We start from the raw sequence: 15,130 nt of genomic DNA, 5'->3' as shown, positions 1-15,130 counted from the left end.
ATACTCTGTCTAAATACACATCTGACAGGTCAATCTTGGAAACAGTGCCTGAAGTGCAGTTATGGGACAAAATGTTGAAGAATCTCCTACTTTAGTTAAAACTATTTACCTGAAGGACTGCTCCAAGACATGGAAGTAGAATGTTTGGTACAGCTAATGGAAAGGTAGAAATATCAAAATCATGATTGTGCAGGGTCATGAAAAGTACTTGGGAAGATGGGCAGGAAGTGGCACACCTATGTAAGGCAAACTGAACATAAAGGCAGTAAAACTGTTAGGCCAGGAAAAGGCATGGTTTTAAAAAGAGGAGGCTGGATAGTAGATTATTGAAATTCTTGTGAGAAGGGAAAGATGTGGCTCAAGACAAGCCCTATCTGTTCACAGCAAGCAAGGTGGGGTGCTCAGAGGCAGCTTCATCTCACAACTTAGAGTGGGATGTTCAAGCTCAGGAAACTGAGAGGACCGTAGTATCTTTCCTTCTTTGTTCCAAATCCATGAAATTTTGAGGAAAATCCTGTGAATGGTAGCATAAAATGTGCTGAGTTGAACTAACACCACAGCATGTCTACAGATTTCTGTCCATGACCAATGAAGTAGAAAACAGGCTAATATTAATAATAGTTACGTGATTTACTCTAAATGCCTGTTTTTTCCATACCAGAAAATAACTTTTTCTTTCCTAGGGACTGCATGCATATTACAGAGACGGGCACAGACAAAAGACATAAATATTGAGACTTAGGAAATTATATAATTTTTCTGGATGATGTTGACAGAAGCAGAATCAGACAAGTTATCTGATCCCTTGCACTGGAACTCAAAGACTTGGAAAAGCCAGCTTGTTCATTAAACATATCTCACTTATATTTTGTCCTTTTCTTGAGAGATCTTAGAATTGAGTTTTCTCCCTTTTGTGTGGGTTAATAGTACATAAACAGCGCCTCTGTTCTTTCTGTAGTACAATCCAATATGTGGTGGTTATAAAATACGTGCACATGTGCATCTGACATCTGTCAAAACTTGGCCTGCACGCAAGCCGAGGGGCTGCGGGCTGGGCGGCGGGAGGAAACAGTGATGCACGGCCTTAAGCATTCTCGCCTAAAGACTTATTTCAGGGTAGCTAATTTAATTGTTTGTTGTTTAGGGAGACAGAACTCCTTTATTGGTAGAGGGACATGTTGTTGTGAAGCATGCACAAAGGAAATAATAGGGAACAGCTGGCAAAAAGCATTTCCCCAGCTCTGTGATGCTGCTTCTACCCTTGCTTGTTTTCCCACTCTACTCACATTCTCTTCCCTCAGTTAGTACTCTAGAATACTTTTTAGATCATCCTGTCATAACATTTACAAACATTAGTACTTCACACAAGTGCTTTTCTTCATCTGTAAAGCGAGATGAGAAGGAGACAAGGTGGCCAAAGTCATTTTGCAAACCTGGGGTAGAACAAGATGGAAAACATGAAATTAGGACAGAAACACTTCCAAAGTAACTCAGTCTGGGCTGTAGGATGCTGGTGGAAGCAATTCTCAAATTGTATTTACTTGGCTGCCATCTGTGTACTGTAATGCAGAGGGAGGAGGGAGTTATCCTTTCCATAGCTGTTATTCCTGAAATCCTCCTGCAGTTTGCTGGTTTTCATTCCTGGAGCATAAGGATACTTGTACTTTAAGAAAATCAGAAGGGAATTGTATATTTAACTACTTAAAAACAGGCACTTTTAAATTCTTCATGCATCAGTAACTCATGCTTAGCTGTAGTACTGCTTAGGATAGGACCCTGTGGGTAGACACTGTATATCCCCAAATCTTGTATCTGAGGCAGGTTCACACATAAATTATTCCTTATCCTCATCTTCTGGAGTATTTAGCAATAAAAGCAGAAGACTATGAGCTGCCCTTTTCCAAGGAGATGGGTCTCCTTAGACTGGTTGTTTAGTGGGTTACGGCAGTTTGACTGGGTCAAAACACCCAGACTGGGGCTTTGATTATCACAGAAATATAAGCTACTCAAACACACTAAGCCTCTTCCTATGATTGTATTTTTTCTCAGTGGTACTTTGTAGCTTGTCTTTATGATTAAACAGCCCTAAAAGAATGGAGTCCCTTTGGGCTGCTCTCTGCTTAGGCACTGAACTTTTTGGAGCAAGCGGTACCTGCATTACATACAGCTCAGCTTTGCCTGCCAGAATCCTTTTCACAGTTGTGACAGTGGTGACAAACAGATGGATGATGCACTGCCATGCTTATACCTCTATCCCATAGGACGGAGGTAAGAAAATGTCAAGTTAAAGGCATAAACACATCCTAGACATTCCTATTCTTTCAAAAGTCAGTCTCTAGCCATGGTTGTTGTGATGGGTTGGACCTGCCTGCACCAACACCCACAGCAGGGTGAGTGAAAAGGGGAAGAGTGAGTAAATTCATTGGTCAAGACAGGGAAATCCCTCACTCATTATTGCTGTGGCCAAAACAGACTTGGCTTTCAGGACTGAAAACATTTAATTACCAATTTGGGTATTGGGAACCAAAGAAGACAAGCTTGTAAATGCTTGTGAAAAGGGAGTTTCCCAAACTGACCATCACACCAGCACGCACCTCTTCTCCTGACTTCTATGTCTCCACTGCCTTCTTGTCCACAGGTTACACCTAATCCTTTTGGTGAGGCAAAAGGCAGCACAGGGGCCTGGAGTCACAACAGAGTGGTTGCTCTCTGTTCCTTGGTTTCCATGAATTTGCTCTGGCAGAGAGAACAATGCCAAAGCTATTATGCTGTGTCTATTTTACTTAAATTTATCATACATATTGACAGCAAATATATATTTATGCTTTCTGCACTGATGGAGATCATGCAACTAATAACCTCATAGACTGCATGTATAGAATGCACATAAGGCATGTTTGGCTTCACTGCCTTTTACCCTCATGTCTTTACCTGCTTGCCTACTATTTTTCTATGGCATTAGGTTTTAGCTGATTACCTTTCAATGTCAGGAATGTGCTCCTTAAGGCAGTGAGTGTAGCACTGGGCAGCAGAGACCTCTGCCCCAAAATCAACACTGAATTATAATAGTAATGTCTGAATCCTGGCACTGTTTGGTCATGACCTTGATAAGTACCATTAAACATAGAGGGTTTAAGTGATTTTGCACGTTGAAGAAGTCCACAGATGGTAAAGTAATAATGCCTGGCTGCTGAGGAAGAAGCAAATGTCACCTGTTTCGTACATTAGCAACCAGTGAATTCTTGTGCAAATATTACATACCTACCATCCTGGAAGCAGGTGAATATTTGTAGGCCCTGGGGAACTAATCTAGTATTACTGGTGTGAAAGACAGCAAATGCACTATATAAAACGTAATTATAAAAACGCTAGGCATACCAGTCTTTAAGATAAAGGCTATTTATCCTCCTATAGAAGTGTCAAGTGCTTCTTAGAAACCTAAAGACTCTGAATAGCACTTGTAATAGTTGCTTGCTGTAGGTCAGCCTACATTTTAATATTTGGAGTAGCAAATATATTTTTAGTCATTCAGTAATTTCAGTCATTTCTGGGGACACCACTAATGCTAAGCTGGTCAAGTACTATGGGCAGAAATTTCTATCACTTACTCTCCAACAAATGGAATTAATTTGGTTAAAAAAATAAAAAACCAGAAATTAATGTACTCGGAGCATTAGGCAACATTTAGGTCTAACAACACTATACTTGTTTTCCCCTATTCCCCTGGTTTTGGAACCTAAGCTTTGATGAGATTAACATACAGTATCATAAAATACATTCAAAAGATAAATGGAGGGAGAAGCAGATTTCAGTCCTCTTACTACAGAATCTTATGTTAATCATTACAGTAAGGACAAGCTATCTTCTTGACAGCAGACTCAAAGCACTGAGTACTCCAAAGCACTGACTCACATGGCTAAGTTTCTCTCATCTTCAATGCTGTGACTTATCAGATTACTTAACAAGAAAAGCTTAGGATCTCTAATTCCACCAATACCTGTCTTTGTGTCATCTGTCATTTTTGTAGTTCATTCCATTTGCCTTAAAATTATTTGACTTTGGCATGCACCACAGTATTAAGTGCCTGAGCACTTTGACATAATCACATACAGGCTCACATCTGGAAGATAAACAAGTCATTGTGCTGTACAAGGTAGAAGAAATACAGCTTTTTGAATTGCTGATTTACAAACATTATATCCAGGCTCAAGTGCTTTTCTCCCTCATATCAATTAGATCACTTGAAAAGATTTCTGTCCTATAAAGAAAGAAACATATTTAATACTTAATCCCAAGACTATCTACTAATATTACTTTTGGGATAACTCGTTATCTGGTTGTAACAGGAAAGCAATACTACAGAAACAGAAGTGTAGGTGCTTAATCCAGTGAAAATATGGCACTACTTTAACTCTTAAAAACACTCTATGGGTGCATGAAAAGGCAGATTTATTATTAATGGTTCATCAGAATCTAAAGTTAACTATAAGACGTTTAATTAAACTGGTTTATTTCAGGTATTTGTACAGCTGCAAAGAAATTGTATTACGAAGAAATACATCTGGAAGTCTTGGCTTCAGCATCGTAGGAGGTTATGAAGAACATACTGGGAACAAACCATTCTTTATCAAATCCATTGTTGGGGGAACACCAGCATATAATGATGGCAGAATTAGGTAATAATTCCTATCTAAAAAAAGTAGCATTTAAGTAAGTTTTTCTTCTGGTTAACTTGTAGGGGTTTTTAAAATACATGTTTTCATTAAGGTGTGGCAGGGATGGGGGTAGGACTCACTGATACAAAACTAACTCTGGGATATCTGCAAACAGGACATAAATATCCTGAAGTTTAACAGATCTGCCTTATAGCAGAATGTTTTCAGAAGTCTAGCAATCCACTAGTATGTGAGTTAAAAGAAGAGTCAGTTTACCTCTGGGGTGGTACAAAGCATGCCAGCACAGAGGTTATATCCAGTTCTAAACAGCCCAACCAATCGCCTTCCCCACAAACACCAATACACTTGAAGAGAGTAAATGCACAATCATGGCACAAACTTCCATCAATTAACAAGGCAAATACAGTTGTTCAGAACACAGATCATTCTAGTATCTAAAGAGGGCCTACAAAAAAGCTAGAAAGGGACTTTTTACAAGGGTATGTAGTGCTAGGACAAGGGACAATGGCTTTAAACTGAAAGTAGCTTTAGACCAGAAAAAATAATTTACATTCTAATTAGAAAGAAATTATTTCATGTGAGACACTGGAACAAGTTTCCCAGAGAAGTTGTGGATGCCTCCTAGTTATTCAAGGACAGGTTGGCTGAGGCTTTGAGCAACCTGATCTAGTGGAAGGTGTCCCTACCCAGAGCCAAGGGGGTTGGAATCTTTGAAGTCCCTTCAACTGCAGCCCTTCTATGATTCTGTGATGATGAATGAACATCAGAAGAACAATACCATTTTTGCTTTCAAATATGTCTAATTAATAACAAATTTGTAAGAAACTCAAACAATTGAAGTATTTTCACCTGCTTTATTCCCTTATTCATGAACAGTAGTCAGCCAGAGAAGGAACCATAATACTCATTTCTACCCCTTCCCCCAGGTTAAGGATGTGCTTTGGCATTTGAAAACATTTAAGATAAGAAGTCACTTTGATTGTTGTCTTGAATTTGTTTTTTCAGGTGCGGTGACATCCTCCTTGCTGTCAATGGCAGGAACACATCAGGAATGATGCATGCCTGCTTGGCAAGGATGCTCAAAGAACTAAAAGGAAAAATTACTCTCACAATTGTGTCGTGGCCTGGCACATTTTTATAAAACAAGTCTTCATGGAGAGTATGACAAGTATCTTAACATGGGGAAAAAATTTAAAAAAGGAACATTAGTCTTGGCTTTTTTGGGGGTCAAGTATGTATTTATAAAGAAAAGGTTTGTGAAATTTCAACCTGCATGTCAAGAAAAGTCAAGTTTAGGCAAAGCAGTGACACCTATCAGAAAATCACTTGGAGTGATCCAAGCTACAGACTTAAGTCCTTCTTTCCCTGTGTTCTTAAGGATTTTTTGTTGTTTTTTTATACATATCTATATACCTATTTAATGCATTATAATAATAATGAAATTTAAGGAGCAACAGCTTCTGCGCACCCACTTTATTTTGATTTACAAAAAGAAAACCTCGAATAACTTATGGAAATATTTCTTGCAATTTTTCTAGTTGCAATAATCAGGTGAAGGTTTTTATCCAACACATTAATAGCACTTTGATTATGTGTACCTTTTCATGGTCAGCATGAAGCTGGTATTTTCAAGACTTTCAAGTACTGTTTGTTAGTCTGTAAAACTGTGAATGAAATTTCTAAAATAATTAAAAATAATTGTAACTGTGTACTTGTACAGACATTATTTTCATCCAAAACCAAATTACCTCGTTTCCCTGGTTTGTTCTGATGAATACTATTATTAATACTATTAAATCTGGGATTTTTATATAGAATATTACTTTTAAGGAAGTACACTGCACCCTGCTAATGCCATCAAATAAGTCTTTTGAATAGCAGTAAAATTTTTGTGGGATTGCCTTATCAATCACACTTGATACTGTTCTGCATGAAGTAAATCTAAAAATGATGGTGGTCTTATATGTCTCTTAAAATAGCCCTTTGTCTTTCTCTGCAAATTACTCATGTTCCACAGTCTTGTTTTTATCTCACAAGCTTGCAGTGGGAAGAGGATATGTTTGTTAATCTTTATCGTGTTAAGGGCAGCTGTTCCCCTAGAACAAAGACTAAAATGAACTGTCTCTTAAGCCACTGAAAAGCAGCAGGGATGCTTATCCAGCTTAATTCATCCTTATGCACCCACACAAACCAGACATAATTACCAAGTGTATCATCACCATGCTTGGTGTTCCATTCAACTAAGAACAATCAGCACCTTTCCCACTTTCCCTAGTTTTTTTTTGCTCCACATTATTACACAGCTTTTGAAGAGCCTGCAGTTCCTGTGTGTCCCTGTAGTAAAAGATGACCTTTCCAAATATGACTCCAAAAGCTTTGCTAAACCCACACTGTTCCAGATGTTGGGTATATAATAAAATGAATGCACACTGTTTCTAAAGTCAGTAAAAGAATGACCTTCCCATCGGCTTATGAAAAAAGGAGACAATTTAATACAAAGAATTTAAGCCCTACTTATATTGTAAGAGCATAAGCCTCTAGCTGTAAGATGTTTTTTCACTGTTTCTTAAAAGACAAAGTCAGTCCAAGAATCTTAACATGAAAAATTCGTTCTTTTATTTTCAAAAAAAACCAAAGTAACCTTTGATTTCAAACTAACAGAACAAGATTAAGAGCAAATTATTATAATTCCCAGAAAAATAACAAGATTTATAGTAATCTATTTCTGGCACTAATATATATGCAAGTAGGCAAAAATCACACAAGCCTATTCCACAGGGGCAGCTTCAGTGTTTTCCTGTTCAGGAGCAGGTTCACCACTGGCTTCTTTTCCTTCTTTGCTTCTTTTGGACTTCTTGTGTTTGTGCCTTCTGTGGCTATCCCCTTCTTCACTGTCATGACGACGTCTGCTGTTACTAATTAGAGAGAAAACATGCCTCAAACACTTGACACTTCAGGCCCTATTTAATTACAAATTACCAAAAAAACAGCTTCTGCATTCACATTTTAAAACTGGCATCTGATCCCAACTCAGTTTTTGGATGTCAGTGCACAACTGAATTTTTCCTGGAATGGAACATACATCTATCCATCCTGTACATTTTGTGGGGAAAATTGAATGATTTTTCACATTTGTAATCCATATTCTAATAGCAATACTTTTAGCAATGTCATGAACCTATTGGCATTCTTTAATAATTTGACATTCTTGTTGACCTCATTTTCTGGACTTAACTTTCATTTCTAACTTAAAATGGATCATGTAGAACAATTTCTATCAGGTGACTCTGAGGATTATTTTACGTACTGAGAATGACTGTTAAGTTGTTCTGTTCATGCTGCTGAATGTCAGCTTCATTCCACCTCTTTCTGACTCACCATTTTTACCCTTCTTTCCCCAATGTCCTAGTTACTGTTCACATACCGACTGTCACATACATCACTCAATACAAGGTTACCCAGGGTCACTATTGCTTTTTGTCTGTTCACGTTTTATATGGCAGACTTGCTCCAAGTAGCACATTCAAGTGTTTACAGTCTTTCCACAAAACTCCTGTTTGTTTGGGGTTCTTTTAGAAGTCTACTTTTTTTTTTTTTTTAAACTGGACAAGTCTTTCATATCCTATTAAAAAAGAGAAATCAAACCTTCGAGATGACTTGTGTCGACTCTCTTCTTTCTCTCTGTGTCTCCTGTCTCTGTGTCTGTCTTCTTTCTCTCTACTTGTCCTATGGCGGTCATAGCCCCTCTCTGCATAGTCTCTGTATCTGTAGCGTTCTTCATCACTGATTCAGAAAGAAGAGATTTTCAGGACAGTAAGACCAAGGAGTGTAACAATAACAAGCTAAATGACAGGAAAATCTTAATAATGCTTCTGGATGTCTACATGAGTTGCAGTGCTTAAAGGACAATAAAGTTCTTCATGTTATACACTAGACTTGTGCAGTTAATGCAATTTTGAAAGGAAATTGTTCTTTAAAAATGAAAGAAAAAAAGAACACAACAGTGAAACAACATTAAGTTTGTATAGGAGTTATCAAGCTGAACCTGTATCTAACTGGGAAGGAAATACAATCCTACATAAACTTCAGTAATGTTTTCAGATCAGTGCTTGAAACATCCAACACTTAGCAGCACACTATTTGACTATTATACAATTTGAGTAAATTAAAATTAGATTTTGGTACAGTTATCTATTTCCTTTCACCCACTTCAAGAAAAGGAAAAGCTAAGTACAAAGAGTAAAATATGCTAAATACACTATTTTGGCTGCTTTTGAAATTAATTTTTCTTAGTGTTAGTCCTATCTCTACTTGCACTTCTCACTTGGATTGCCATGAAATGCTGCCCTGCCACAATATTGGTAAAAATCCCTAAATATCATGTTGGACAAGAATTCAAAGGCTTTACTTAAAAACATTTTTTTATATTTTGACTTGATGAAAAGGGCAGTTCTAAGAGTTTACTGAAATCTAAAAGAAAAAAAAAAGATGAGAACACTGTCCATTGTTAGCCAACACCAATCAAATAGTACATTAGCATAGCTCAAAAAGGCACGATCATTTAATCATTTCTCAACCAAGAAAATCCTACCTAGCAGCATTTAACAGTGCAACTTCAATACAAACAAACTTAGTGTAATTATTTATATATCACATTAAGTCTTCTCTACCCCTACTTTTGGACATCCCTACCAAGTCTTAAAGAAAGGCACAGTCTAACAGTCTTCCTAAAGTTAAATCAGTAATAATTTAGATACTGTTGACCTAACAAAAGGCAAGTGTTTTTGTCTCTGCCAACATTCACCATGAAAGAAACTATCTTCCTGAAGTCCCTGCAGCAGCAGAACAGACCAGACACATTATAGAGAGAACAGCTCAACTCCTCATGTCCTGGAGCAGTGAGAACTGAGATCAAACCCATTTTATCTGCCACAACTTGGATCCTCTGGCCATTTCCCAAGTGAGGATATTACATTAATGATTATTACAGTTATGCATGAAAACTCAGAGTTAGAAGGGGGAACACCTGAAGCAACAGCACTAGTCTTTTTATGAAACCCTGTATGATTACATCATTAAGCAAATGTCAGAAATTAGTAATTTAAGGCACTGTGGAGAAGCATTAACTGCTCCATAGAAAATTCTGTTTTTCTAAGTGACACAAAAAATACTCACACATCAAAACCAGGAAAATTACAGCTACAAATACAGAACTCAAAATTATGATTTGCCACTGAGTGACACAACTTCACGGATTTAATAATGCATTTATAACCTCAGATCTAAGAGTAAGCTGATTGAATCCTGCAAAGCACATTTGTCATCAAATGGCACAAAAACTGAGGTTAGAAGGCATGAGTGGAGGTCACCAGGACCAAACCCCAGCTAAAGCAGGGCCATCAGTACCAGCTGACCAGTACCATGTCCAGACAGCTTCAGGGTATCTTCATGCATGGAGACTCCCCAGCCACTCTGTGCAACTGTATTTTCCTCCCATATCTGATATTGCTTCCCAAAACTAGTATTTTGATGATCAGTATCTAACTAAAAAGTTCAAATCTGAATATCTACCACTAACTTCTGATAAGTTTGCCATGGGAAATTAGATGGCTACTTGTAGACTTACGGTTTGGTTTCAAAAATGAGATCCAAAGTCCTTAATAGTAACTCACACTCTGCATTTGTTCTGTTACCCATTTATTTTAAAGCAGTCCAGAAAAGGTTAAAAATATTACTGATACTCCCTTTTAAACCTGATTTCGGCAAACTACTAAAGAACCATGACAGCTTGTAAGTGTGTCTGATGAAAATAAACAACCTCTCTAACTAAAGCAAAAAATCAGTTTGCAAGACCAGTGTGTTGGGAGCTTTCAGGAACACTCTAATGCTGCTCAGTGTTTTTGACCTTTATTGCACACCGATCATGGAGTCTCGTTCAGTTTGTTGACCACGGACACCAAATCCTGTCAAGCTGCAAGCCAGCCAGCCAGCCCCTCATCTGCTCTTCTGCACAAGATTACTAAATTCCGGGACCTTAGAAACACAGTTGCTGGTTTTTGTGTTTTTTTATTGTTTTGGGGTTTTTTGTTTGTTTATTTTTTTAATTTTTCAAATTGCTGAGGCATAACCACAAAGTAGTAACATATCAATCAAATTCCAATGTCTACATTGTCACAAAACAAAACAAAAAACCAACAAAAAACCTCAAGCAAACAATACAAAGTCCCAACCTTTGCAGAAGGGAAACAGCCCAAAAATAATGGCATCTTCTTAAGGAGGCAGAGTGAGATGCATTGTAAAAATGTATACTTTTCTCTGAGGATAGCAGAGTAAAAGCAGAACAGAATACAAAGACAGCTGAAAGTTCATTTTTAAACCACATTTTGGTTATAATAGAATAAGAATAATCCTATTTTCCTATAATTTTAAGAAATGCTGTAGCAAAAACACAGGCTATTCATCTGGAAAACAACTTCTAAAAGCATTGAAAGCCGTAATTTCTAAGCAGTAAAATGCTAAACCTGATGCTTACTACAAACCCCACCAAGACCACTTGATCAAAGTTTAAACAAAGGGAATATAAATAAAAGCTATAAATCTGTGCAGTCTTTAAAATAGTTCACATTCTCTTCCCCAAAGCTCCATTCATTCTATTTTCATAAGTGCACAGAATTGAAAATAAACCTTCTTAAGAAATGTTGTATCTGCATGTTCTTTCTTAAGCCTCTCCCACCTCTTGATTCCCAAACCAACTTATCCTAGTTAAGGGCCTCCCATTTTCTTATACAGCCATGTGGCAACAGCTTTGCTACAGATGGTGGATAATTTAGTCACATAAAAAAGTCGAGGCCTGCTCTTCCCCCTCCTTTACAGATAACTCTGGCAGCAGCACAGAGATTTCTTGAGGCCTGGAAGCTATTAAGGTTCATTTCAAGCACCCTTGAATGACCAGGGCTCTTTCTGGCCTTCAATCAAGCTGTCTGAAAAACAGATGTTTAGATAGATTTTCAGCCTATCTGACTCTGGAATGAAGCACATGCCCACAGGAGAGGACATCACCACACCAGCACACATGGAAAATCCCCCAGCTTGCACCCAGTTTGGGTCTTCAGCTAACAATCATCATGCAAAAAATGTCATCTCTCAACCACAGTAACGTTGACCTTCAGCGCTCTCATTCCCTTCAGCTTAAAACCATTAGTAAAAACAATCTGCCTAATAGCTAACATACATATTCTGCAAAAATTTAAGCTTAACAGCAAACACTGAGAAAGTGTCAGCTATTTACTCCAAAAAGCTTAGTAGATAACAAGCAGGGGAAATTTAGAAAAATCTGGCTAACCAATAGACCTCTGTTCTATGGAGCCACAGCGAGCTCAACATCAAATGCTTTGTACTTGAGCACATGAACCACAGAACAGTTGCAGCTTCATTTTTAAAGAAACCAGAAAGCTGAATAAAGTTATCTGACATGATTTTCATCATCTACATCAAAATTAAAGAAAAGTTCTTGACCTTGAAATAATAGCTTTAAAAAAGAGAGGAAATGTTATTATCCAGCCATTTTTAACAACCATATTAACCATTTTAGCAGGTATTTAACACCATTAATTAAGGTCAAATGTTGCAACACGTTGCTCTTAATCCCGAATTGGCAACAAAAATTCATTTGGTACTTCTATATATTTTTCTGTAGGCTTTTTCCTAGACCTACTGATGTCAAAAAGAGATGGATATTTCAGACATTTTCAAGACTTAAATCACCCTTAACTTGTAAAGCACTATGACCAATTTGGATGTATACTATCTTTTTTTTCCTGCTTCTGTCTTACATGTAGAAATTTAGGAATTATCGTTTCCAAGAGAAAAGGGTGAAGGTGACGACCCAGCTCTTTAGAATACTTAGCAGAACACTAAACTTGAATGCTGAAGTACTCTGTACAACAGAGACAAGGATTTTAAGCAATTACAGCAATTTTAGGACATTTCACTGACCTGTTGAACGCACTTGAAGACGGACTATGATCTCGGTCCCTTTCCCTGTCTCTGGTACGGTCTCGATCCCTGTCTCGGTCCCGGTCACGATCCCGATCTCGGGATCTCTCTCTCTCACGTTCCCTGTCCTTCTCTCTTCGTGCATAGTAATCCCACTGTTTGCTGGTGTCCAGAAGACTAGACCATGAGGGTGCAGAGCCTGCAGGGTGTGGAAAGGTGACTAAAGAAAGAGATGTAGTTATTAGAAAGAACAAAATCAAATATCATATGGAAACTTATGCATGAAAACATTTGTCAGTTTCCTCCAATGATATTTTTTAATCTTCCCCTTTCACATTAGAGTTAATTCTAAGCAAACACTGCATATGATTACAAAAGCTTCTGGCACTCATTTAAATACTTCTTAAGAGGATGTACAAAACCAGGGTACATACCCCGAAGACTGTCTAAACACTTTTGGGGGGGAAAAAAAATAATTGGGCAAATACTTGCTCAAAGAATCTGATTCTATGCAGTCAAATGGCTTTATTTTGGGGGAACAACAAAACAAAAACAACCAGAAAACAAAAGTGTCTTTGAAACTCAGGTGCTCTGAAAATACAGTTCAGAAAATGGACGCTTCCAGCCTCGTATTTAAATGCTATTATTTTTATCTTTTGTACTTTAAAATCATTATATTTAAAATATAGTGTTAGCTATGAAGTTCTCACTCACTAATTTATATTGTAATGTGCTCTGTCATACTTTTCTGACTACAGAGGTAAAAGGAGCTTTAGAAATAAATTCACTCTGGGGAGAAGAAATAATGCTCCCACTTGTGCTCTGTACAATAACACTTATGAATGCTCAGCACAAACACTAATACCACTAAAATATAACAGTTTAAGAAAATGAAGCATAGTCTTAATCTAGAAGTGACATGTTAAGGTGCTAAGAAGGAAGTCTTATCAGTGTCTCCCAATCTTTTTAGATAGCTAGAAATGAGGAGAAGGAACATGCTTCTCCACTGCTTTTTGCCAACTTCATTGTAATACAGAACTGCTACTTCTAATGCCCCAATTATTTTGTCCTGCCCTCCCTCGCCAGAAGTCCCGTGAACACATCCTGTAAAGGAAAAACAAGGGCTGAGTATTTAGCTGGAAACAGCACTCTCTAGTGGACTTACAGTACTGAGGACTTCTCCCTTTCTGCTTATCTGCTTTGCTAGCTTTCCTAACTTTCAATAAATCGTTTGTTTTGAGCTCCACTTCATCATCTATAATGCGAGAACAATATTTACTTGACTTCATGGTGTCACAAAGAGATTAACAGTACAATTAACATCAATACTCACTGAACAATGTAAAGTGTGTTACTGGTGCTGTATTTAATACTGTTGAGTTATAAAACCAGTGGACTCTGCTGACAGCTATGTTCAGACTGCCTTGCCTGTAACGTCTGGAGTATGCCTGCCCCAGAAAGCTTTGGCAGAAGCTTAAGAGAGCAGTTTGCCAAGCTTCCAGAGCAGGAATACAAAAGATCTTTACAGCAGGCAGTGAAGCAGGAAAAAACACTTCATTGTTAAAATACATTTGCAATGAAAAGTATTATAATTCCTTAAAAAAGCATTTATACAAGTTTTTGCCTCTAATAAAATGCTTGACACTGTTTAACTTCAGGTCTACAAGTAAAATTGAGGGTTAACAGAAAAAATGTCCTAATACAATATTATGCTGTTCATTATACTGCCAAGACCTGAAATTCGTCGAAGGAAAGCAGCCAGAAATAGCAAAAAAACCCAGCTGGACTTAAAAGACTGCTAATTTCCTTGACTTGCCACTATGTCAACAATACACGTATGGTACATGAGACACTGGCTGCTAGCGTATTCTGATGTAAAGTTTAAACTTAAACTTAACTTTAAATGTGTACTACAAACCAGTTATTAATGGTAGTACAAACTTTTACATTAAATTTCTGATACTTCATCACATCTTGAGTAATTCTCATCAGACAGAAGTATTTCTCCCCAGTAACATGAGAAAAAACAGTAATTTGACACACTACACATTTTTATATCTTCATGTTCACCAAGAATTATTCACAATACACAAGACCCTTACTTTCTAGTATCAACTGGTGTTCCACTTTTATTTTTTTATTGAATGAAGGAATTTGTCATTTCTGTTATCTCTACATAGATTATTCCAATAATTTCTACAAGAAGGAAGACACTTCAAAAATTCAACTCTGATTTTATTTTTAAAACAGGAAGAGAGCTTTGAATAATTACTAGTTTTGGAGACATGAACCTTGTTTTGGAGATTGTTTAAAAACTTAAAGCTTCATGGCATAAGGCAAATTATTTAATGCTTGTTCCTTATGCCTCAAAAAATACTGACTCTCAAACTGTTTCTATAATGTTAAATGTCTTGCAAGTTCCTAAGATCTGAAGAACATTTAGAGCACAGACCAGAGAA

At 37.3% G+C, this 15,130-nt stretch overlaps 2 protein-coding genes across 22 annotated transcripts in view; one reads left to right on the top strand and one right to left on the bottom strand.

Moving 5' to 3' along the window:
- Window positions 1-6,385, top strand: part of LNX1 (ligand of numb-protein X 1) — a 120,366-nt gene extending 113,981 nt beyond the window's left edge. For all 14 annotated transcript variants that reach the window (XM_023925221.2, XM_086891201.1, XM_023925222.2 and 11 more), the window contains 2 exons: window positions 4,518-4,676; window positions 5,682-6,385. In XM_023925221.2, coding sequence (XP_023780989.1) covers window positions 4,518-4,676; window positions 5,682-5,817 — 295 coding nt within the window. In that variant the 3' untranslated portion in view covers window positions 5,818-6,385. The remainder of the gene's footprint in view (window positions 1-4,517; window positions 4,677-5,681) is intronic.
- Window positions 6,386-7,269: 884 nt separating this feature from the next.
- FIP1L1 (factor interacting with PAPOLA and CPSF1) overlaps window positions 7,270-15,130 on the bottom strand; it is a 38,215-nt gene continuing 30,354 nt past the window's right edge. For 4 of the 8 annotated variants that reach the window (XM_086891204.1, XM_086891206.1, XM_086891205.1 and 1 more), the window contains 4 exons: window positions 13,837-13,926; window positions 12,672-12,891; window positions 8,322-8,459; window positions 7,270-7,591 (listed from right to left, as the gene is read on the bottom strand). In XM_086891204.1, coding sequence (XP_086747330.1) covers window positions 7,444-7,591; window positions 8,322-8,459; window positions 12,672-12,891; window positions 13,837-13,926 — 596 coding nt within the window. In that variant the 3' untranslated portion in view covers window positions 7,270-7,443. The remainder of the gene's footprint in view (window positions 7,592-8,321; window positions 8,460-12,671; window positions 12,892-13,836; window positions 13,927-15,130) is intronic. The other 4 variants (XM_086891208.1, XM_086891210.1, XM_086891209.1 and 1 more) reach the window with 1 other exon arrangement.

Source organism: Cyanistes caeruleus, chromosome 5 (assembly GCF_971803275.1).
Source record: "Cyanistes caeruleus chromosome 5, bCyaCae1.hap1.1, whole genome shotgun sequence".
In the NCBI taxonomy this organism is placed as follows: domain Eukaryota; kingdom Metazoa; phylum Chordata; class Aves; order Passeriformes; family Paridae; genus Cyanistes; species Cyanistes caeruleus.
The sequence above is the reverse complement of the archived record's forward strand: the minus strand, read 5'-3'. Positions and strand labels throughout refer to the sequence as shown.